Source organism: Mirounga leonina, unplaced genomic scaffold (assembly GCF_011800145.1).
Source record: "Mirounga leonina isolate KUSES-001 unplaced genomic scaffold, KU_Mleo_1.0 Mir_168, whole genome shotgun sequence".
Classification (NCBI taxonomy): Eukaryota; Metazoa; Chordata; class Mammalia; order Carnivora; family Phocidae; genus Mirounga; species Mirounga leonina.
The window spans coordinates 49,478,003-49,503,894 of record NW_023270426.1 but is presented as its reverse complement, the minus strand read 5'-3'; the positions used below and the strand labels follow the sequence as shown (position 1 = coordinate 49,503,894).

General features: G+C 40.8%; 1 protein-coding gene across 1 annotated transcript in view; it reads right to left on the bottom strand.

The window, feature by feature from the left end:
• Window positions 1-4,668, bottom strand: part of SCAMP1 (secretory carrier membrane protein 1) — a 123,678-nt gene extending 119,010 nt beyond the window's left edge. Inside the window, exon 1 of the mRNA XM_035014708.1 lies at window positions 4,506-4,668. Within this exon, the coding sequence (XP_034870599.1) occupies window positions 4,506-4,562 (57 nt within the window). The 5' untranslated portion in view covers window positions 4,563-4,668. The remainder of the gene's footprint in view (window positions 1-4,505) is intronic.
• Between the last annotated feature and the right edge of the window lie 21,224 nt (window positions 4,669-25,892).

Sequence of the window (25,892 nt, the reverse complement as noted above, 5' to 3'; positions counted from 1 at the left end):
TAGTGTTGGGAAAATCAGACAGTTACATGCAAAAGAATGAAACTGGACCACTTTCTTACACCAATGGATGAAAGACCTCAATGTGAGACAGGAATCATCAAAATCCTAGAGGAGAACACAGGCAGCAACCTCTTTGACCTCTGCTGCAGCAACTTCTTGCTAGACATGTCTCCAAAGGCAAGGGAAACAAAAGCAAAAATGAACTATTGGGACTTCATCAAGATAAAAAGCTTCTGCACAGCAAAAGAAACAATCAACAAAACTAAAAGGTAACCTTCAGAATGGGAGAAGATATTTACAAATAACATATCTGATAAAGGGTTAGTGTCCAAAATCTATAAAGAACTCATCAAACCCAATACCCAAAAAAACAAATTCAGTCAAGAAATTGGCAGAAGTCACGATTAGACATTTTTCCAAAGAACACATCCAGATGACTAACATATGTGAAAAGATGCTCACCGTCACTCAACCATCAGGGAAATACAAATCAAAACTACTATGAGGTATCATCTCACACCAGGCAGAATGGCTAAAATTAGCAAAATTCACAGGAAACAACAAGTGTTGGCAAAGGATATGGAGAAAGGGGAGCCCTCTAGCACTGTTGGTGGGAATGCAAACTGGTGCAGCCACTCTGGAAAACAGTATGGAGGTTCCTCAGAAAGTTAAAAATAGAACTACCCTAAGACCCAGCATTTGCACTACTAGGTATTTACCCAAAGGATCCAAAAATACTGATTCGAATGGGCATATGCACCCTGATGTTTATATCAGCATTATCAACAATAGCCAAATTATGGAAAGTGCCCAAATGTTCAATGAATAATGGATAAAGAAGCTGTGGTGCATATATACAATGGAATATCACTCAGACATCAAAAAATGAAATCTTGCCATTTGCAACAATGTGGATGGAGCTACAGTGTATTATGCTAAGTGAAACAAGTTAGAGAAAGACAAATTCCATGTGATTTCACTCATGTGGAATTTAAGAAATAAACAGATTGACATGGGGGGAAAGGAGACAGACAAATCACAAAATAGAGTCTGAACGATAGAAAACAAACTGAGGGCTGCTGGAGGGGAGGTGGGCAGGGGGATGGGTATTAAGGAGGGCACTTGTTGTGGTGTTGTATTTAAGTGATGAATCACGAAATTCTACTAATGAAACTAATATGACACTGTATGCTAAATAGAATTTAAATAAAAAACAAAAAATCTAACAGGTTTTTTTTTATGGTTTTGGGTTTTGTTTTTTTCAGAGAGGGAGAGAGGGGCGTGGGGGAGGGACAGAGGAAGAGGGGAAGAAAGAATTCTAAGCAGGCTCCACACTTGGTGCGGAGCCCGATGCCAGGCTCAATCTCCCAACTCTGAGATCATGACCCGAGCCTAAATCAAGAGTCAGACGCTTAAGTGACTGAGTCACCCAGGTGCCCCCCAAATCAAATAGCTTTTAACCAAGAAAAAATTAGGATGGTTGCCAAAGTGAAATATCATTATTTTGAAAATAAGAAATTTTTCAATAATTGCAATACTGAAAATTAGAACAGATCTGAAAAGAAAGATGATCCTAAGTTAACAAAAAGATAAAGCCAGGGGCGCCTGGGTGGCTCAGTCAGTTAAGCGTCTGCCTTTGGCTCGGGTCATGATCTCAGGGTCCTGGGATCAAGCCCCACATGGTGCTCCCTGCTCAGTGGGGAGTCTGCTTCTCCCTTGCCCCTCCCTCCCCCTGCTCTGCTTGCTCACTCTCTCTCTCCCAAATAAATAAAATCTTTAAAAAAAAAAAAAGATAAAACCAGGAACTTCTGTATTTAAGTAGAGAGGATCAGAAATGCTACTTCAAAAATCATACATAAGAAGAAAAAATATGCAGTAGATGTAAAGCTTCACTTTAAGAAGCAGGGCAGGTGGGTGCCTGGGTGGCTCAGTCGTTGGGCATCTGCCTTCGGTTCAGGTCATGATCCCAGGGTCCTGGGATTGAGCCCAGCATCAGGCTCCCTGCTCGGCGGGAAGCCTGCTTCTCCCTCTCCCACTCCCCCTGCTTGTGTTCCCTCTCTCACTGTCTCTCTCTCTCTGTCAAATAAATAAATTTAAAAAAATAAATAAATAAGAAGCAGGGCGGGTGGACACAAATGGAAAGATAAAGGGTCAGATATGCAGTACTGTGACAGTCACCAAAACAGGGTAAGGCCATAAACAGGAACATGTGTACAGCCAAATCTTTAGGCCTAGATTATCCATCCCTTGAAACATTTCTGGACTTGAATAGTCATTGTCCTCTGAGTGCATCCACCTTATAAGCAACAAAAAAGTTTTATAATTTTATGTCACCATAAATGAGTATTTAAAACTACTTTTGGAGGAGAGCCTGGGTGGCTCACATAGTTAGGTGGCTGACTCTTGAGCCGGCTCAGGTCATGATGTCAGGGTCATGGGACTGAGCCTCACATCAGGCTCCACTGAGTGTGGAACCTGCTTAGGATTCTCCCTCTCCCTCCCCCCCTCATGCTTCCCCCCCCCCAAAATAAAAATAAATAAATCTTTAAAACTACTTCGGGGAAAAAATTTTAAAAATAAAAATAAAACCACTTTTGGGTTTAGAATTACTACAATGACCATACGTATGGCAGAAAAGCAAAGTGTCATGGCAACATCAGATGTCACAAAAGAACAGTCCAGGTTAAGAAGAAAACAATGTCTTGCCCTAACAAAGGAATCAGCTATACAAAATGAGCCATTAAATGGAATGGCCAAATAGAAAAGAGCCAAACTGTTAGATGCTGAATAAATAACATCAATAAATTATCTGAATTAGGAATAGCTAACAGATTCTTAATATTATACCTTCAAAATATTTAAAAATAACACCTATTCTGCAAGTTATGAAACATGGGTTCAGAATGTCTACGATTAAAGAATAATCTGATTTTCCACAACACGGAATGATGGAATACCAAATACTAAATGGGTGGAGGGGGTGAGGAGGGGAGGAAAGTACTCTCCTTAAAGTGCAACCATATCAGCAAGAAAAGCCTGAAAGTTCCAGGCGGATTGCACAGAATTTTCTTAAAGGACACTAGGAGCAAAGGAACAGTAGACTGAGTCTATTCTACATTCCTACACAGTGAGTCAAGTTGTCAATAATCAGGATCATTTAAGTATAATAATCCTCCATTAAATGAAAAGGCCAATAATCAAAAAAAGGGATATTTTTCCCTTCCAGGATTCTTTTTTTAAGATTTTATTTTTAAGTAATTTCTACACCCAACGTGGGGCTTGAACTCACAACCCCAAGATCAAGAGTAGCATGCTCCACGGACTGAGCCAGTCAGGTGCCACCCCCTTCCAGGATTCGTAAGAGACAAAACCAGGAGTAATGAGATGTAAACTCAAGGCAGAAGTGACACTTGTGTGACTACAAAATAAAGTTACTCTTTCATTTTGTGTGACTACAAATTAAAGTTACTATTGCACATATCCAGAAAAAATTAATAAACTTCGACCAACAGCTGGAAACAAATTACACGCGTAAGCAGCTGAGCTCATTAGGAAACAGACTATTATTCTTTAAATAGGTATTTACTCAGATGTTGCATTAGTTTAAGCACAGATCATAAACATCTTAGCCTCCTTCCTCATTTGCCCGTTTCTGTGCCAAGCCCTTCCAAAGCTGGGGTTGATAAGGTTGACTCCAAGAAGGAAAGCTCGTATAGGAAATGCTATCCTCACACAGCCCAGAGAACTGGTGACGCACTAGGAGCTTGGAAAACATCCCGTCGTTCACCTTACTAAGAGCAGTTCGGTAAGAAGATGGTCGTCCACGTGCACTATTGTTTTCCAGGTGTGTTTGTTTATTTTTCACTTCTGCTTTGATAGCAGTACTCTCAACCTGAATCAAATGGGGGGAGGGGGGATAGCAGCGCCGCTGGTGGTATGTGGGAGCAGCACAAGTTTAAAAAATAAAAACACAACCTTTTTTTTTTTTAACTGCAGCGTATTCGGCGCCCTCACCTCTCTTCTACACCTCTGCCATCACCCCACGCAGCTCTCCGCCGCCGCCGCGGGTCCCCATGACAACCCCACCCGAAGGCGAGCCCCTCCGCCGCCTCCCGGCCCCCGCCCGGCCCCGGCCGGCCACACTCGCCCGTCAAGTGACAACTTCACCTGCCCTGCCCTGCGCTCTACCCTCCTCGCTCCCGAGAGACGGGCCGGGAACCCTCCCGACGCGCGGGCCCACTCCCGGGCGAGGGCACGACCCTCCCGGGCCGGGAGTGTGCGGGGGGGGCGGCGGGAGAGGCAGCTGAAGACGTTCCACTCCAACCCCCAAACGAGCGGTGCGAGGGCCGCGGCGCGACCCCCAAATGGGGTGCGGCGGCCCCGAGCCCCAGTCTAGGCGGCTGAGGGGAGCCGAGGGGCGGGCTCAGTGGCGCGAAGGAACTTGTCGTTTTCACAAACAACGACGCGTCGCGGCGGCGGGAGACTGCTGGGGACCACACGCTCACCTTGAAAGGGTTGTTGAGATCCGGGTCCGCAAAGGGGTTACTGTCGAAATCCGACATCTCTCCGGCGCTTGGCGTCACCCACCGGACCCAGGCGCAGAGAGGGAGACGAGGCGAGGCCGCCGCCCCCCTGCGCGCTCACGTCGCCGCCGCCGCCGCCGCCGCCGAGCAGATCCGGGTGCAGCTCTCGGGGCCACCTAGCCGGCCGCGCCACTGAGCATGCCCGGTGCCACGGGCTCCCGGCCGGCGGCGCCGCTCCCGTTCGCCGTCCCGTCCTTCCGGGCCTGGATCCAGCGTTCCGGGCTTTGGCTACGACCGAGTGGGGACGAGAGGCGGAGGGAGCCGGGAGCGGAGAGCGGGGGTGACCCGTCCTACGTTCCGTGGGCTTGAGATTCCGCGTCTTGATGAGGAATGCGTTTGGCTGGACTTAATTACATTACTATCTATTTAAGATCGGCTCCCTGTGATCGAACGTGACTTGGGGAAGAGGTGGTACTTTGTGAGCACGAAAGACACACACTGACCCCATTTCCCCAGGTTGGGAAGGCAGCCTGAGACATAGGCTGCACACCTGAGGAGGGAGCAGCTATTCAACCACGCTTCCAGCCCAGGGCTGGAGAGGCTCCGCACCTGGTTCCAAAGATAACGCCCCAGGGGGCCTGACCTCGCTATTGAGTTCTGCACACACACCCCACTCGACCCCACTCAACCCCACCTGGGAATCGCAGCCTCCGGTCTTCCTGTCCCCGGACTCCAGGTTACCGACAAATCACGGAGACCAGGCTCGTGTTACCGAGCCGGAACGGCTCCACAGAGGTTTGGGAAAGAGGGAAGATCCAGTATTAGGGTCCAGCCCCTGCTCCCATTCTCCGGAATCTGCAAAATGGCTACTTCTCCGGAAATGAATGGGGCTGGGGTGAGGGGTGCCACGAATTCAGAAATCAAGGTCCTCAAGTTAATGTTAGTGGTTAGTGGGTGATAAAAGGATGATGTTGTTGTTGTTGTTGTTACTTTAAGGCATTTGGGCACAAAATATACACCTCTGATTTTTTTTTCCTAAACAACCCCCAACACCAGGGATGAGATCACAGAAAAATGGGTACGTGTAAAGATTTTTGTACCATTTGTTGCCCTACCCCTGAAGTTAATGAGAGGGCATCCCCTTCCCCACTTTCATCTTTCTGCTCTAACAGAAAAGCACTTAACAGATGAAGCAATGAAGAGCCAGAATTCTCAGTTGGTCGGTGCCTAAGATTTGGAAAAAAAATAGAATTAGTCTTCTTAGCTTGGGGGGGTCGGCGGGGCGGGGGGGGGGGGCGCGGAACACCTTGCACTATGCAAAGTCACCTGGGAAATGATACTTCTTCCCCACTGTGAAAACACTAGCTCTAGGGATGATGACAAAAAACACATTTACTATAATCTCTCTTTGGCAGCATCCAAGTTAAAATATAGGACAAAGAAGCTGCTTCTAGGCACCTGACTAGGACGGTCAACTAATAAGTGACGACAGAGATAATTATGGCAGAGCTTCAAGATTCTAGATTTGAAAAAGAGCTAACTATTGTATTCACCACCCTATCCTCAGCAGCTGCCTGGTGTCTGGTTCATTAGCTTAGTGCTCAAAACATGTGTCGGGTTCAAATCCCAGTTCTGATGAGACAGTGCTATCACTTAATAACTTTGAATCTGTAAAGAGTTATTTGGGAATTATGTAAGAGCTAGAAAAAGTGTCCTGCATGTATTTAGTGCCTAACAAATATTGATTGAATGTCTGAAAATGGCAAGGGGGCCCAGTCCATTGTTGTTATATGCTTTTTTCCTCCACTCTCCTGAGCTTGACCTTGCCCACCTGATCTGCTTGTCTCACCACTTTGGCCCTCACTCCCTCCACCTGTCCTCCAAATGACCCAAATAATCAGAAGCTATTTATTATGCATCTACTATGTTCCAAGACAATGAGTATCAGCCTAGCCTCATTGCAGGATGGAAATTTCCAAGACAGTGTGTTTACAGGTGATATTAGCACCTAATGCAAAGACTTTACTGTTACAGAATCGCTTGGAGTTCTTGTTAATGATGCAGACACCCACCTCTGCACATCTCCTATCTTTTAAATTCTGCTTTAAGGAATCTCAGCTAGGGGCCCTGGATCTGCATTTTTAATTTTTTAAATGTCTTTATACACAAATACATTATTTTACATAAGTGCATAAGTGGATTCATAGCATATATACTGGTGTTCTCACTTTCTCTTTATTCTTTGTTTTCCCTTCTCTCTTCCCCTACTTTAACAACCTAGTATGATCCTTTCAACATTCTTATAACATTGTATATCTACATGCACATAATATAATACATGATCATACACAAATACATAATACATACTCATGTAGACACATATACAAAGTTTTGGCATTGTCTTGAAAATGGATCATATATAATACTTCCTGCAACTTGTTTTTCTCGCTCATACTTCTGGCAGTTTCTCAGAGAAAAGTGCATTAGCAAAGAGACCGTCTAAGCTTTCTTACCCCAATACATCACATAAATATTATTACTTTTTTTAAGTTTTTATTTATATATTTAAGTAATCTCGACCCCCAGTATGGGGCTTGAACTTACGCATGCACTTCTGGCTAAGCCAGCCAGGGGTCCCAATATTCTCACTTTTTATGTGTACCATGACTATTGAAGTGAAAAGCATTGGAAAGGATGGCCTAGTGGAAATCCCTCCTAATCAACAACTATGCATCTAATTTATACTCTTTTAACAGTTGCAAGATCAGCATTTTTAAAGGACTCCAGGTAATTCTGATAAAGGTGATATGCTGACCACACTTCAAGAACCCTGGTATAACGATGTTCAGAGATATGGTCCATGAGTGAGCTTATTGATTAGCTTTCATGAAATCTAGACTCCTAGGACATGAGAAATGAAAGGGAGCTTAACTCTTTCATGACAGGAGAAGAAACTGACTTTGGACAGGTTAAGTCATTTGCCTCAGTGGCAAAGGGAGTGAGTGAATAGAGGAACTAGGAACAGAACTCCGTTCTCCTGACTCACATTTCAGACATTAAATTGATAGATCTGGTTAGTGGTATTTCATAAAGGAAGAAGAAATGCTATGTGGAAGACGGAAGGTCAGCATATGGAAGGCTTCGTTTGCTGTACTTGTTCATTTTCCAGGAGCTGCCTCTTAAATTTGATAAAACAAAGAATGAAGAATCAAAACTAGTTTCTAGATCCAGCTCTGCCATAAACCAGCTGTGTGACCTTTATCAAATCAACTCCCCTCTCTGATCTGAAGTTTCACACTAATCATTCAACAAGTATTTATGGAGCACCTACTAACTGATAAACAGCGTTTTAGTTGTTGAGAATAAAGCCGCGAATAAGATAAAAATATAGAGACTGTTCCCAAGAAACTTCCTAAAAAGCCTAGAACATAGCTACATGATATTTGGGGTCCTTTGGACAGCTCTAATATTTTATTAACCTGCGGCAATGTGTCACCCCTCCCTAACTCTGTTTTTTGGGTTTTTTTGTTTTTTTTCCTTTAGGGTATGCCTCACACCCTTACCATGCTCCTTCTCCCTCAGTCTAACAAATTAACTTTGAGAATCTGTTGGGCGGGGGTTATAGGTTAAATCCATGTTTTCTACACCGGCTAGCATATAGCCGGTAAATGTTGAGAAAATGTCAAGTTAGAAATTTACATTTCTTGGGGTGCCTGGGTGGCTCATTCCTTAAGCATCTGCCTTTGGCTCAGGTCATGATCCCAGGGTCCTGGGATCGAGCCCTGCATCAGGCTCCCTGCTCAGTGGGAAGCCTGCTTCTCCCTCTCCCACTCCCCCTGCTTGTGTTCCCTCTCTCGCTGTGTCTCTCTCTGTCAAATAAATAAATAAAATCTTTTAAAAAAATAAAATAAAAGAAATAAAAAGAAATTTACATTTCTTACTTCAAAAGGTTCATTGGACTCTGGGTTCACTAATGGGTTAAAACTGAAATTCGTCGGGCGCCTGGGTGGCTCAGTTGGTTAAGCGACTGCCTTCGGCTCAGGTCATGATCCTGGAGTCCCGGGATCGAGTCCCACATCGGGCTTCCTGCTCGGCGGGGGGGTCTGCTTCTCCCTCTGACCCTCTCCCCTCTCATGTGCTTGCTCTCTCTCATTCTCTCTCTCTCAAATAAATAAAATCTTAAAAAAAAAAAAAAACCCTGAAATTCGTCATTTGTCACAATGGACCCTATCTCAAGATTTGCTGCTGTGACTGCTGCTACTAAGAAAGTATTCAAGGGCGCCTGGGTGGCTCAGTTGGTTAAACGACTGCCTTCGGCTCAGGTCATGATCCTGGAGTCCCGGGATCGAGTCCCGCATCGGGCTCCCTGCTCGGCAGGGAGCCTGCTTCTCCCTCTGACCCTCCCCCCTCTCATGTGCTCTCTGTCTCTCTCATTCTCTCTGTCTCAAATAAATAAATAAAATCTTTAAAAAAAAAAAAAAGTATTCAAGAAATGATTGTTTACGGTTAACATTTCTTAGTTTATAAAAAAGAATCCCACATACCATCTTTGCTCACAATAAACGCAAATATAAGATTCAGAACATCCATTTTATTAGTCAATATAAACAAAGTTGTGTAAGTATTATGATAAAATCTTCTGAATTGAAACTCTTAATTCCAAGCAATGACGTCATAGAAACATTGTAAATGGTATGGGCCAATGAGATTGGAGAACTAACTGCAGGGGTAGCTGGGTGGCTGCCTCGGTTAAGCGTCAGCAGGGAGCCTGCTCCGCCCTCTCCCTCTGCTCCTCCCCCACCCTCGTGTTCGCTCACTCGCTCGTTCTCAAATAAATAAATAAAATCTAAAAAAAAAAAGAACTAACTGTAGAGTTCATTTTATTGGCTAGAAGAGTATGCATAAGAACATTATGGTGAAATTATCCTCATTTTGCAAGACACTATTATACATATATGTATGTTATATATACAAACACATATGTATACCTAAATATTGAGGCATTTACCAGTGCATATTTAAAATACTATAAAAGGGGCGCCTGGGTGGCTCAGTTGGTTAAGCGACTGCCTTCGGCTCAGGTCATGATCCTGGAGTCCCGGGATCGAGTCCCGCATCGGACTCCCTGCTCGGCGGGGAGTCTGCTTCTCCCTCTGACCCTCCTCCCTCTCATGCTCTCTGTCTCTCATTCTCTCTGTCTCAAATAAATAAATAAAATCTTTAAAAAAAATAAAATACTATAAAAAAGGAAAATAAAGTAAAATAATGTCATGGTAAAATATATAAACTACATAGTAAATTACATAGTATACAATACATACTATGTTATATGTTATAGTATATATGGTAAATTATGTAGTATTATAGTAATTATATAGTAATAGTAAAATATGTAATACATAGTAATATATAGTAATATGTAGTAATGTATATATAGTAATATATAAATATAATAAAGTAGTAAGGTAAGTATTACAGTCCTGTAACTCCTTTGGACACTAGTGTGAGAAGCAGAACAAAGACTACTGTTATTTTGGGCGCCTGGGTGGCTCAGTTGGTTGGGCGACTGCCTTTGGCTCGGGTCATGATCCCGGAGTCCCGGGATCAAGTCCCACATCGGGCTCCCTGCTCGGCGAGGAGTCTGCTTCTCCCTCTAACCCTACCCCCTCTTGCGCTCTCTCTCTCACTCTCTCTCTCTCTCTCAAATAAATAAATAAAATCTTTATTAAAAAAAAGACTACTGTTATTTTTATCTAGGTACGTTTTTAGAAAACTGATTCTGGTTTTTCTTCATGAACCATAAATTATATAATCACACTTGAGATTACCTAATGTCTGTGCAGTTTCATAAAAGTCTTCAAAGTAAGGACAGTTTACAATTCTTAAGTTGTAAATTAGGCACAAATCTTCAGGGAACTCTCATAAAAGAGGAAATAATCACAGCAGTCTAACCCATTTTCTAATCTCCCAAAAGAAATACCCCAAATCTAACTATTGGGTTTTTATAGAAAGTTTACCTTAGTTTTCTCCTTCTTTAATACTGAGAATTTTAAAAAAAAAGAGATCAATTTTATTTAAAATAGCTATTCTAAAGAGGGAAGAGAGAGTAGAGGCAGTTAAGATTTCTTGCATGTCTGGCATGGGTCAGGCCCTGAAATGCTAGAGTCTCAACACACACTTTCTCCTATACAATATACCTTTGGGAAGCAAATAATTATTATCATCATTTCACAAATGAGAAAATGAGAACTCAGAGTTGAAGTGAATCTAAAGGTTATTTTAAGAATTACGTGAAATAGAGACCTCATATCTGGGGTTTTATATTGTTTGTCCTTGCATTCTACATTAGGCTTTATTATATTGCCCAAGGACAGAATTCCATGTTGGGTTCTTTTTTGGGGGTTGTTCTTTTTTTAGATAAGTGGCATAATCTTGTTGGTTTGTTAAGTATGCCCTTTTAACCCAAAGTCCAACTACCAGATGATTGGGGAGAAATACTGACAGGGATGAGGATAACTATATCCGTACTCTCTAGGTCTGAGAACAAAAGCTCTCCCCCATTCCCACCACTTCACCTCCTTTCATTGAAACAGTCCTTGGGGCAGCTGCCACAGTTGGTTTCCCTCCATTTGCACCCTCAGGAGTTTTCCTGAGGGAAACTGTCTCTTGGCATGGTCTTAGGCCGTGGGACTAAGGGAGGATATTTTTTCCTCCCACAAAACCCAGTACAGTCCTGCTCAAATCTCATACTCTTTAGACATCTTAGCTAAGGCACTGGGTTCTGCTGGGGCATGGGCCTTATACAGGGAGATTTTCATGATTTTAGTTGGTTTTTTTTATATGCTTTGATGAATCACAATTTTATCTTTTGACCCTCTCTTTACATTCTCACAGCCCCTCTCTCATGGAACCTGACACATTGCCCTAGGAGCTTGGTTACAAGACAGTGGAAAACCACCCCACAGTGTTGCAAGCAAACTGTCCCTTTATCTTCAACCACACCAATATCCCTGGACCAAGCCTGCCCATCATGACATTCTCCAACCTTGAACCATCCTCACGAATCGAGAGATGGTTTCAAAGGTCAAAGCATAGATTTGTCCATATTCTTGGTTCTAAAAACTGCTTAGTCCAAGGCCTGGGCATTAGCTCCAACTTGTCTCATTGACTCCTCCTAAAAGCCCATAAGGTCTTAGGCAAATATATCTCATTCAAATAACAGAAGATATGCAAGTTAGCCTCCATTGTATCATCCCAGGGCTAGATATATTGAGCAATAGTTAAAGAAATTGGAAAGCCTTATCTTTCAATCAATTTCAAACTTCTCCCCTTTTTTGGCTCCTGCAATTGACCTATAGGGTCTCCTGGAAACTCCTACTCAAGGAATTAGTTGATCCATCCTCTGTAGAACCAGAGAACTCTGTTTATATATTTATCATCTATAGAAATCACTACTTTATATTGGTAATGCAAAAATCAGATTCTGCCAAAAGCAAGACCTTGATTTGGGTGAAAGTGACAAGGAACTTGGGTATAAATAGCTTATCTTAGTGGTGTTCCCAGGAAGCTAGAGGGAAGAACAAGACAGCTAAAGAGGAAAATCCAATAAATGAATTGTTTTTAAAGATTTTATTTATTTATTTGAGAGAGAGAGCACAAGCAGGGGGAGGGACAGAGGGAGAGGGAGATCATCTTTAGCAGACTCAGAGCTGAGTGTGGAACCCAGTGTGGGGTCCAATCCCACGACCCCAAGGTCATGACCTGAGCCAAAGCCAAGAGTTGGACACTTAACTGACTGAGCCACCCAGGCATCCCTCCAATAAATGAATTATTAAGCAATTTACAACTGTAAGTAATTAGGGCTCATTCCCAGTGGGGATCCTCTGAGGAACCACGTAAAATGTTCCTTATAATTGTCCTTCGAAGGACAGAGGCATTTATCCACCAACTCCTATTCCTTATTGGTAGAGATCTTCCCAGGCATGTTAATTACACACACACACACACATACACAGAGGCAATCCCTGAGGCAGTAAAGCTCAGAAACTCAGTGAACACTAGTAGTGAGAAGCCATCAATGTACATGGTTACTGTCTACCACAGCTCAAGTCAGAGGCTGCCAAAGGAATGTGACCTTGGGCTCCAATGATGTCTATCACCCGTCTTGGCATACTTCTGTCTCCCTCCAGATTATATATACCACTGGGGCACACACCACACCTTGATTATTTTCACATTCTTGATACCCAGCATAGCATCTGGTATAATGTTGAAGCTGAATGATTTCATGGATGGGCATAGTAAAAGCCAAAGAAATTTCTTTCACAGCAGATTTGCACTCATCTAACAGTTCCCTAACCTCCTTTTATTACTTGCATTGTTAATAGTAGTTTTTACAATATATTCTGAATTTTTGCCATATAATGCTGTATTTTATCATAGTAAATACATGCTGTAGCAAAAGTTTCTAAAAAGATTTTTTAAGAACAATGAAATTTCTGTATAAAAAACAAAATGGGAAAACAATTTGCCTTCCCTTTGCCTGTTTTGTCACCCACTTTTCACCATAAAGGGCATAAGAAGATCAGTGATGGTAAAATAAGAATAGAGAACATCTTCATTGTCAGGCAAGATTCTGAAGAAATTAATCACATTTTCACAAGGGTATTAGACCAGTTTCTTGATTAAATTGTAGTTTGGTACACAAATGAATTTGAAACATAAAGTCAATGGAGATTTGGTGATGTGAAATTTTAAAAATTAATGTTAACACACAAAAACAATCAAGTTCAATAATTTCTAAATCAATGGAGTGAGGGTCCCAGAGCATTAGCTCAAGTTAAGAAGTTGAGAACTCAGACAGGTCTACACATGTCAGGGTAGCCCACAAACAGACTCACCAGAGCACAACCGTAATAGGACTGAGAAACATCATAGGAGGGACAGTGGGAGATGCTGACAGCCAGCTCTAGGCCTGAGGCCCTGAAGCCACTGGGGAACAAAAATTCTTCCTTGATCCTCTCACAGACAATGTTCTTGGTGGGAAAAGAGTTTAACCCCAGAGGAGGGAATGAGAGAGCCCAGGCTTGTTCTCTGGACAGGGGCTAAGGCCTGAGAGAGAGGATAATTCTGGATACAGCATAAGATGCATCACCATTTGCCTTCTGGTCTAGCCCTCAGAAACTCATGCCAAATTCCCAGGGACAGGAAGGCTGTAATAGAGAGGAAACTAAATAAAGAGCTATTATCATTACAAGCCCAGTGAGGAACTGAGAACAGATAGCTCTGCCTCATGTGAGGAAAGAAATACCTTACTTCAAGACCAATAACTTTGCCAATATTGGGAGAGTGCAGAGAAGGGGTTAGGCTGAGCAGCAGTGAGGAAACATCACATACTTCCAGGCTCTGGGCAGAACAGGGAGGTCATGATGGAACCTACAGAGAAAAATAGTAACATCAAGTGGAGAGGGTGAAGCCCACCACCAGCTAAGAGACAGAGTTGAGATTAAAACCACACTTCATGCCTTCTGGTCAGCCGGATACTAAAAGGCTAATCCTTTAACCCTGTCACTGCCTTTCTCAGGTCAAACCACACGGACTGAGACAAATTTCACTGATTCTTATTAGACAACACTGATTTCTCTTCCTTCCTCACGTGCAGAGTTTCTGGAAATTCGACTCCATTAAATATACAAATGAGACATAGAATTAAAATGTCATAGTATTTGTCAAAGTAAAGAAAATTGTAAATTAAAAAAATTTATATGACTTGATTATTAAATTTAATTCATATACAAATTCATGTGTTTTATCATACAACTGACATCTGTTAGAAGAAAGGTTCTGGAATGCCCTATCAGCTTGTATAAATTTGAAAAAAAAGTTTTGCAGTATGGAGGTTCCTCAAAAAGGTGAAAATAGAGCTACCCTATGACCCAGCAATTGCACTACTGGGTATTTACCCCAAAGATACAAATGTAGTGATCCAAAGGGGCACATGCACCCCAATGTTTATAGCAACAATGCCCACAATAGCCAAACTATGGAAAGAGCCTAGATGTCCATCAACAGATGAATGGATAAAGAAGATGTGGTCTATATATACAACGGAATATTAAGCAGCCATCAAAAAAGATGAAATCTTGCCATTTGCAATGACATGGATGGAACTAGAGGGTACTATGCTAAGTGAAATAAGTCAATCAGAGAAAGACAAGTATCATATGATCTCACTGATATGAGGAATTTGAGAAAGAAGACAGAGGATCATAGGGGAAGGGAGGGAAAAATGAAACAAGATGAAACCAAAGAGGGCGACAAACCATAAGAGACTCTTAATCTCAGGAAGCAAACTGAGGGTTGCTGGAGTGGAGGGGGGTAGGAGGGATGGGGTGGCTGGGTGACAGACATTGGGGTGAGTTTGCAGTATGGTGAGCACTATGAATTGTGTAAGACTGATGAATCACAGACCTGTACCCCTGAAACAAATAATACATTATATGTTAATTTAAAAAAAAAAGACTTGAAAAAGAAAAAGTTTTGGAATAACATTCTGGTGCTTTACCTTACCAAACAAAGAAACACAAACATTACTTGAGAAAAACGTGGAAAAGTCAAATGGTTAAATCAACAATCCAGGCTAAATCCATGGAGGCATTATTATATAACCAATAAATAATGTCTTTTTAAAGTACATAATAACATGAAAAAATAAGCATAACATGAATGGGAAGAGGCAGGATATCTAGAGTATAAAGAATAGAAGTATGGGGGCACCTGGCTGGCTCAGTGGGTATAGCATGTGACTCCTGATCTCAGGGTTGTAAGTTTGAGCCCCATGTTAGACATAGAGATTATTTTTTAAAAGTTGAAATAAATTCTTTAAGAAAAAAAGAAGTACAACTTTATTTTTAAGCTTAAAATCCGAAGATAGATGAGACAATGGACAATTTTCTTTTTTCTACTTTACTTTCCATTTAGTTAATGACCATCCATTTCACAATTTAAAAATAAGTTTAGGAGAAAGAATATGGCTTAGTTTTGACTTTAATGATGTGTGTAAAAACCCCAGAATTTCTACAGGGCTTAGAATTGAGATAATTGACTTTACAGACTGGAATAAACTGTTTTGAATCGAATGAATCTGTGCTTTCGCTTATTAATCACCTTTGTTCTCTCTCATGTCCGGAACAGGTAAGTGAAACATTGGAGAACTGTGGGCTGAACAGTTACCTCGCAGAAAGGAGACCCTCTGTAAAAGTTTATTGATGGTATCATAATCCCTTTACCACTGGCTCCAAAAGTTAATCACCTCACTCAGTGTAAACAAACAAAGTAACATTCAGAGCTTTAAATCCAAGCCTAGCAAGAAGATCCCTTACGTATTACCCTTTCTCTTACCAGTATCATTTGTCCATGAATGTCTTTTTTTTTTTTTAAAGATTTTATTTATTTATTTGAGAGAGAGAATGAGACAGAGAGAGAGAGCATGAGAGGGGGGAGGGTCAGAGAGAGAGGCAGACTCCCTGATGAGCAGGGAGCCCGACGTGGGACTCGATCCCGGGACTCCAGGATCGTGACCTGAGCCGAAGGCAGTCGCCTAACCAACTGAGCCACCCAGGCGCCCTGTCCATGAATGTCTTAGGACTAGACATTGACACTGACATTAGCTATATTTTAAATTTGTGACTAACTTATTTTTGATCAACAGGTACAAAAATGCTTCTGGCAGGTGATCTCTGCCATAACTAATAGGAGTGTCTTTGTTTAGAGTGCAGGCTGGCCATACCAAAAGTCCAACCATGGGATTTAGGGTGAGGGCTTTGAGTCACATGGTATCAGTTGATCTGGAGATTGAGTTCAACTTTGTGGGCACTCATTAAATCAATCAGTTGTTCCTAAGGAATGAAGCTCCAATAAAACTCTGGACACCAAAGCTCGGGTGATCTTCTCTGGCTGGTAATAACCTATACATACTATCAAATATCACTTCTCAGAGATTAATGGTTCATTACTCCACGAGAGAGAATGATGAAAGGTTTGGGTGTGGAACTTCCCCAAACTGTGTTCTGTGTGTCTCTTCCTTTGGCTGATTTTAATCTGTATCATTTCCCCCTAATAAACCATAATCCAGAGTATAACTTTCAGTGAGTTCTATGAATCCTTCTAGTGAATTACCAAACCTGAGGGTGGTTCTGGGAATCTTCCTAACTTACAGGTGATGCAGAAGTGATAGCGGTCTTGGGGACTGTGCCCTCAAACTTTGCAGTATGACAAACTCAGAGCATGTATAGAATATGTAAATGAACACGCACGGTATAATTTAGTCTTCAGGCCATAGTTTGCCAACCCCTGTTCTAGCTCATTAAAATATCTGTATAGTGTAAGTACATATCTAATTTGTTGTGATGCATGTGGAATTCACACTTGTGTCCAAAAATCTTGGAATATTCTACCAATCAAAACAGAATCTATAATTGTCAAAATCTATAAATGTTTTACTTATTTTATCTTTTGGTGTTTACATATGATTTATTATTGTCTCCATGTCTGAATGGTCTATTTCAGGCAAATATCAATCTAAAACCCTGCACTACTTCCTAATAATTTTGGTAGTTTCTTAATTTCTCTCTCTCTCTGTTTTTTGTATCTGATTTTTTTCTTCAAATATAATTAACATAGTGTTATATTAGCTTCAGGTGTATAATATAGTGATTCAACAATTCTGTACATTTCTCAGTGCTCATCATCATAAGTGTTCTCTTGATCCCTTTCACTTGTTTCACCCATCCCCCACCCACCCACCTCCCCTCTCACAACTACCAGTTTGTTCTCTGTATTTAACATATGAGTGAAATTCTATGGTATTTGTCTTTCTCTGACTGATTTCACTGCAGTTATTTTATATATACATAGCATCAGTTCACTTCAGTGAACTGCAACATTTTTGTGACAAAATCGATGCTGAAAACAAATATATATGTGTGTACTTCCCTCTCTGCTGCTCATCTCCAATTAGATGTTTTGAATGTTTGTGCCTTTAAAGAACTACAGTTCTTTGTAAATCAACCTAAGTTTCCCACAGTGCTGTTGTAGTAAGCAAATAATCCCCTCAGCATGCGTTCAGGACTATAGAGGACCGTAACAGGAATCCTAACACGCCAAAAAAAAAATCACAGAAAACACTGTGATTAATAATTCAAGATTAACAATCTTGAATGCTCTAGAATTTTCCCAGGAAAGAGGAGGAATTTGTACCTTTGGCCCATAAACAAAGAGATGCCAAACAACATCGGTTTTGTTGTTGTTGTTTTCAAACACCATCTGTTTTTAACATATAAACATTTGTCTCCATGTCTTGATGGTCAACATGTTCCTCCAATCTTATCAAAGAAATTATAGGGAAAGTATCATATGGGGAAGTGGGCTGCATTCATTTTGAATCTAGTGTTCTTTTAGTATAAATTCAATTTTCTGTTCTTATCATATTTTTCTCAATGTTAGACATTTTTAAGAAGATAATCCTTTATTTTATGATTAATTATTAACCATGGGTAATTTATTTCTTCAATTGAATTTTCGGGACTTCTTATAAAGTACCAACAAGCTATCACAGTTTAATTGTCAAGTTATCCTAGCTGGCACCAATAACAAAAATATCTCCTGATCAGATTGTCCCATCTATAAAGTAACAGAATATGTCTGACCACGTAACCAATTTCCTCCCTTTGGAATATTGATGGGAGAGCTGCGTCATGTGGGCAGTGGCGTCCACTTCACTCAGCGGTCGCCTGGCACAGGACAAATACTCTTTACTCAGCCAGGATGTCCATTCAATTTTCTGACATCTACCACCAAGCTGACTTCACAGGAGAGAGCAGAGTGGGGGAAAACTTACATTCCTACACTACTTTGTCTCAGCTACGTACACAGGCTTATTCCTAAGTTCCCACAGCATGGGTAACACCGGACTGTACTGCTAAAAGTTTACCAAAGGCTCGAAAATATTAAAGGAGAATTGGAACATACGAAAAGAAAAAATATAAAATGGAAATTTAGATATGATTGGTCCTGGAGTCAATCAGCCCATACTGAGGATCCCCTGCAGCTATTTCCCTCATCAGCCTTGGTATGTCACAAGTAGCCAAGGTCGTCTTGTTTTCCACAGTCCTGTATCTTTATCATGTCCTCCTTTACCAGAGTCAGCCCCTGCTACCAACCAAGTGAGGGAAAGAAGTTCTTCCTTCCCCTAATTCAAGGCCATCTTTACTTTTACTACAAGAAATTGACAATGGGTCTACCATTTTCTTCAGGAGAAATATCCCCACCCTCACCCTCAGAGATCCTTTGGCCCCCATAGCCTATGCAAAGTAAGTGAGTAGTTGGCAGTGCACTTTCCAAACTCTGCCTCCTTCAGTTATAAATGGCATCCCATGGGAGACCTTAACTATCCAGTACACGGTGGGCTGCAACAATCCAGTGCAGTTTCACTTCTCAGTCTTTCCGTGTGCAGAGAGGAAGAAATCAGACCTATGGGCCCCTTCTAGTCTCATGATTTTCTGTGAGGAAATAACTGAATAAAAAGGCACTCAGCTCGCAGAAAAACAATTATTTTCGAATTAGTAGAAAGATTTCCCTCCCTAACCGTATCATTCTGGAAAGACTTAACACAATTTATTTTTATTTATTTATTTTTTTTTTTTTAAGATTTTATTTATGTATTTGACAGAGTGAGACACAGTGAGAGAGGGAACACAAGCAGGGGGAGAGGGAGAAGCAGGCGGGGCTCGAACCCAGGATGCTGGGATCGTGACCTGAGCCGAAGGCGGACGCTTAATGACTGAGCCACCCAGGCGCCCAAAACTTAACACAACTTAGATTACTAAACAAAATTTAATATTTCAGTCAGACACATTTGCAGTTGGTTCAGGATTTCCCTGAGAACAATGGTCAGGTACTGGTCTAAAACAAAATGTTTGTAAAAGTTCACCACACCTGCCACACCCAGAACAAAGAGTAAAGAGGTTCCAGGTTCAAGGACAAATTCCACTGACCCAGAAGGCAGAAACTGCTCATGCCTGAGACAAATGGTTTTCTAGTTTGAACAATTTCCCTGAGGTACCAGTTACTCTAGTGTATGATTATAGTCCAATTTTGCCCTGGCTGGTTGAATTCTCTGATGCTTTAAGTTGTCCGGAAGTTCAGTTAGTCTTATAGAGTCCAATGCCCAAAAACCCCAGTTACCGTGAGAAACATGTTTGTTTTCAAACAGTGCTTCTTTCTTGACAGTATTTAATTCATTCTGCTATAGAATTGTTCATAAACACACCCCCACCTAGAGATGACTGAAAATACAGGCACACTGACACTGTATGGGTTATTCAAACAACATATGTGTGTGAATGAAAAATACTGTCAAGTAGAAACTATTACATATCAAGCATTATTATATTAAGGAGAGCAATTATTGTAGCATAGCCTAGCCTTATATGGCCTGGCTTGTCTATGAAAGATACCACATGAAAGAGTCATGACCAAAATATTCTTATTATATTAGTCCTTATAAAGAATCATCTCAAAAAACAAAAACACAAGATATAATTTTTAAAAAGTACATTTTGCAGTTTATAGATTGTCTTTTTTTTTCTAATTCACTAATGTCTATAATTTTTATTAATTCTATTTTTAAAGTTTGTTTTGCATTTATGTTCTTAAGATTCTTGAGATGGATGTTTAGTTTATTTTAAAAATTTTTTAATGATAAAATCATTTACATCTACAAATTTGCCTCTAAATTTTCCATGTATTTTCGGTGTAGTATTCTCGTTATCATTAATGTTCAAATGATCTTTAACTTCCATTTTAATTTTATTTTTTGGATCCAATAGTTACTTAGAAGAGTGGTTAATTTTTACTGTATTTTGTGATCTGAGGATGTAGCCAATATAAATTACATAAATTAAATTGCAATATTTTCTTTTTGGCCTAAAATATAATCCTGTTTTTTGGTAAATATTTCAGGACAATGAGAAAAAAGTAAGTATTCACTGCTTACATGTTACATATGTAACAATATTTTTTAATAAAATAAATTTTATTAATCATGCTCAAGGGGTTCAAAAGCAGAGTTGAGCTGGCAGAAGAATGAATCAGTGAGTTTAAAAGAATGAATCATTCAACCGAGATTATCTGATCTGAGAACTAGAAAGGAAAAGAATGAAGAAAAACGTCCACATTCCAGGCACCTGGGTGGCTCAGTCGGTTAAGTGTAGGCCTTCAGCTCAGGTCAGGATCCCAGGATCCTGGGATAAAGTCCCACGTCAGGCTCGCCACTCATCAGGGAGTTTGCTTCTTCCTCTCCCTTTGCCCCTCTACCCCACTTGTGCTGTCTCTCTCTCAAATAAATAAATAATCTTAAAAAGAAAAATGTCCATATTTCCTTTTTTTAAGTTTATTTATTTATCTATTTAAGTAATCTCTACACCCATATGTGGGGCTTGAACTCATGACCCTGAGATCAAGAGTCCCATGCTCTTCTGACTGAGCCAGCCAGGTGCCCCCCAAAATGAACAGATTGCAAGAGATCTTCAGAACATCATAAAGCAAACAAACACGCATTATGAATGTTCCAGAAAGAAAGGAAAAAACAAAAGAAACAGACAGAAAGAAATAATACCCCCAAACCAATCAAATTTGATGAAAATCATTAATGTACACATCCAAGATATGCAATAAAGGATAAACTCAGGGATCAAAACCTAGATACATCATAGACAAATTGTCCAAACACAAAGACAAAGAGAGAATCCTGAAAGCAGCAAGAAAAAAATGACTTACAAGTACAAGGGCTACTCAATAAAATTTACAACTGACTTCTCATCAGACACTATGGAGGCCAGAAGACAGTGAGATAGCATAGTCAAAGTGCTGAAAGAAAGACTGTCAATCAAAAATTTTGTAGCCTACGAAACTGTTCTTAAAAAATGAGGAGAAATTCAGACATTCCAAAAAAAAAAAGAAACAGCAAATTTCTTTTTTTTTTTTTTAAGATTTTATTTATTTATTTGCCATGGGGGGGGGGGGGGGAGTACAAGCAGGGGGAGCAGCAGGCAGAGGGAAAAGCAGGCTCCTTGCTAAGCAAGGAGCCCAATGTGGGACTCGATCCCAGGACCCTGAGATCATGACCTGAGCCGAAGGCAGACGCTTAACCATCTGAGCCACCCAGGTGCCCCAGCAAATTTCTTAATAGCAGGGTTGCCCTACAAGAAATACTAAAGGGTAGGGTGCTTGGGTGGCTCAGTTGGTTAAGTGTCTGACTCTTGATTTGGCTCAGGTCATGATCTCAGACTCATGAGATCAAGCCCTGCCTCAGGGTCTGCACTCAGCATAGAGTCTGCTTGAGATCTGCTCCCCTCAACCCCTCTCTCCACTTGTGCTCTCTCTCTTTCTCTCTCTCAAATAAATAAATAGATTAAATCTTTAAAAGAAACAAAAAATGCTTTTCTTCTCCTACTTGAATTAAAAGACAATTGCATAAAGCAATAATTATAAGATTTTGTTCATAGGTTTACAATGCATAACATGTAATCCATATGACAGTAATAGCACAAAGGAGGGGGAAGAGAATGGAGCTACATTGAGGCAAATTTTTGTTTCATTCCTGAAATTAAGTTTCTATTGATCCAAATTTGGTTGTTCTAAGTTAAGATACTAATTATCATTTACTACAATTAGTGTCTTAGTGGGCAGCCACTAAGAAACTAACTCAAAAAAAGATATAGTAAAAGAAACAAGGCATGAGATGATGCTCATCAATAGTCACTGGGGAAATGCACATCAAAATCACAATGAGATACGACTTCAGATCCACTAGGTTGACTGTCAGGAAAAAGATGGACAATAACAAGTATTAACAAGGACGTGGAGAAGTTGAAACACTCATACATTGCTGGTGGGAAGGTAAAATGGTGCAGTCACTTTAGAAAACATTTTGGAAGTTCCTGAAAGGACTAAACATGGAGTTACCACATAACCCAGCAATTCCATTCATAGGTATACAACCAGAGTTGTTGAAAACATATATTCACACAAAAATTGTACAGGAATATTCATAGCAGCATAGTATGTAGTGTTCAAAAATCAGGAAATGTTGAATGTGGTTGGTGAAATTGTCCTCCATTACAAGCCCTAGGTATTGCTTTATATATGAAGCTATTGAAAAATGCTGGGTAGAATTTAAGGGGTTAGTGAATGAAAGATGGAAAAACCAGAAAGTAAGAGGTAGAATGAAAGAAGATAGAATAGAAGGTGAATGATAACTAGTTAGGGAAGATGAGTGAAGAAACAGAGGAGAAAAAAAAGTTGCCCAGGTACTTCTTCATCATGATGTCTGTGTCCTACACTCTTTTCTCCCACATGAAAAAGGATATTTATACATTTAAATAGTGAAAACATAACCAAAAGGATGAAGCTAACATGCTCAATAGCTCTACAGCTGTTCTTACTCCATCACTGGTGTTAACTTTTGAGATACATTCTCAGACTTTCTGTTTAAATAAAAAACTGGCTGTTTAGGGTAGGTATGAAGATTCTTTGTCCAGACCCCCTCCAAGAAAGGACTTGATGCCTAAGCAGTGGGGAATGTAGCCAGCAGACAACTTCTAGCTGTGAGCTTTTTCCAGAGAGCTGCTTTGCCTGAAGCCTTTCTCTTCCTAGGGTATTCTGGATCTGGTGATTGAGCAAGGTAAGGCTATAGTCTCGGCCACTTGGGGTACTGTTCTTCCAGTGCTCCCTGCCATGTTGGATGACGTTTTCGACCTGCATAGGAGTACTACTTCTCTCCCTGCCCAGTCCTGTTTCCTTCCCTACTTTTCATAAGTATTGATCTTAATGAAACATCTTGCTCCCAAAGCTCTACCTCATCTTTTGCTTCTAGAGAACCTAACCTGTGAGATAATCATTTTCTTTTACCTTCATGCATGAGGGAGAAGAGGGAAAGCCAATAATCCTCTTCTGTTCAACAAAGAAAATTCACAAGTATTTATGTCTTCTGGAAAACAGGGATGTCAACTTAAGTATATATTACTAGGCAACACATTATTAAGTAAGACAACAAGTTTATAACATTTTAAGGATTAAAGATTACTTTCACAGGCCATAGCAACAATCTTTGGAGTCCAGATATCTAAGAGGAGTTGGCACTTAATGAGGTCAGCAAATGACTGCCCGGTCCAACAACCTGTTTCTGTAAATAAAGTTTTATTGGAACACAGCATGCCCATTTGTTTGGCTGCTTTCATGCTTCAGCAGCAGAATTAAGTAGTTGCAACAAAGACCACAAGGCCTGCAAGTCTCAAATATTTACTTCCTGGACCCTTAGGAAAAGGAGATTCTTTTGATGAAAATAACTTCTGCAAGAACAGTTTTATGACGCAAAGTACTATTTGCTTTTCTCTTCAGTGTAGTGAGAGGGAGTAGCCACACGTGCCCCCAGTTTTTAAAGGCCAAGCCCTAGGATTTCATTAATTTGGGCACTGAGGAAAAAAAGGCAATTTCAAGAAACCCAACATGATATTGAAAGAACAGGGCAAAACAGTACTATTAACAAATGAAATAAGGAGTGTATCATATTTTGAATCTACACTGATCACAAGTTAGAAATATGAACAGCGTTTTAGGAGTCTCAGGTCCAAGGCTGACAAGATCAGGTTTGGGAATAGAAAGATAAAAAGGAAATCCACACACCATGATCTGTTCTATCATCAATTTTATCAAAAGACTAAATGACATACAAGCAGCATAAACCAATCCATTAGAGTGAAGAAGACCTTCTGGTGACTTCTTTCTGATCCTCTATGGGATGTGCCAAGGTGGACACACAAGGAAAGGAATTATCTGGGTCCAGTGTGGCCCTGGTAAAGTAACCCTAAGGAGAATCATGGTCTCCCCCCAGCCCCCACAGAGCCACAGCTGTGCCTGAAAACAGTGTATACTACACCCAGACTCCATGTGTGGGCTTTCCTGGTTCTGAAATTCTTGCTACCCCACACTTATTCAATCCCTCCTGGTCTGCTCCTTTAATATAGGACCTACGAATGTTCTAGGTATTGCCCATTCATGGTCTTTACCACTGTCAGGTGTCATAGGAAGAGAAGATCAGGGCTTGCAGCATATTCTGAAATCTCTTTCCCAGGCTCTGTTTCTTTCACTCAATTGCTGTTCTTCTCAAGTCCCGCAGGCTCCCTTCTTGCTCTAGGACTTGAGTCGTCTGTTCTCTCTCAATTGCTCTTTGCAGATACAGGAAAAAAATACATCACTCATTTATTTTCTTCAACTAGTAGCTATTGCAGACAAATGATAGCTTGACACTTGGTACAAGACTTTTGAAATACTTTTAAATCATATACATAGCTGTCCCTACCAACTTTCCTGTGCCTTCCAGTAACCACTGAGCTTTCAGTCTGGCCAAAGCAGATTACCAAATACCATGTCTTCAGTGTGTGTGTTTTCCAAGATACAGGGTTAAAAAATATCGATTTGACGTGTGACCTGCCTCTTCAGTCACATGTCACGTTTTCCTGGCATCATTCTCTTTTGTTCTTTGAGACAGTGTTTATCCACCATTTGTAATGATCTCACTTTTTAATGTGATACCTTCCTTTTCCAAAACCTATTTATATACTACTAAATCAAGCTGTGATAAGACATTACTTTTTCATTCCATTCTGATTCTACATAATAATTTCCCACTTGAAACAACAATTATTTTATCAAGAAGAAACAGCTGCAAACACAGCAATTCCCCTGAACTACTATTAACTGAATGTTCCCTGCTGTCAAGCCAGATGTTTAGCTCTGAATACTGAGCTTTCGATTTAGACGGGTAGGAAGCCTGAAGATGAGTAGATACTGGCTGTGCTCCTCTGAGATGGGAATATGGTCCCCTCTGCCAGGCTCCCTAACCCTGGAAAAGATGCCATTCCCCTCAGTTCTTCCCCTTTGACCTCTTCTCCTTGGAACTCCTACCCTGACTTCCTCAGTGAGTTCTCAGAAGCCAGTTGTATCCTCTGAGTTCTACTGTTCACATCTGTCATTCCAGAGAATTTTAGGGTAGTCAAAATTATTAATGCATGAGGGTTCACAGCTTCTCTTTCTCCTCACACGCTAAGTAGGATTCAGGAGTTGTTCATTCTCTAGGCATTTTCTCACTTGTTTTTCCTCTTGGGCCTTATTAGAAAGATGGGGGAAGGAAGAAGAAAGTCTCAAGCCTTTGACACAAGTTACATGAATGTTTTTGGTTGGGAATTGACAGTGTGGGGAGAGAGTTTTCAGGAGCAGCTGCTTCCAAGTTTGGGAATGACAGAGGTATAG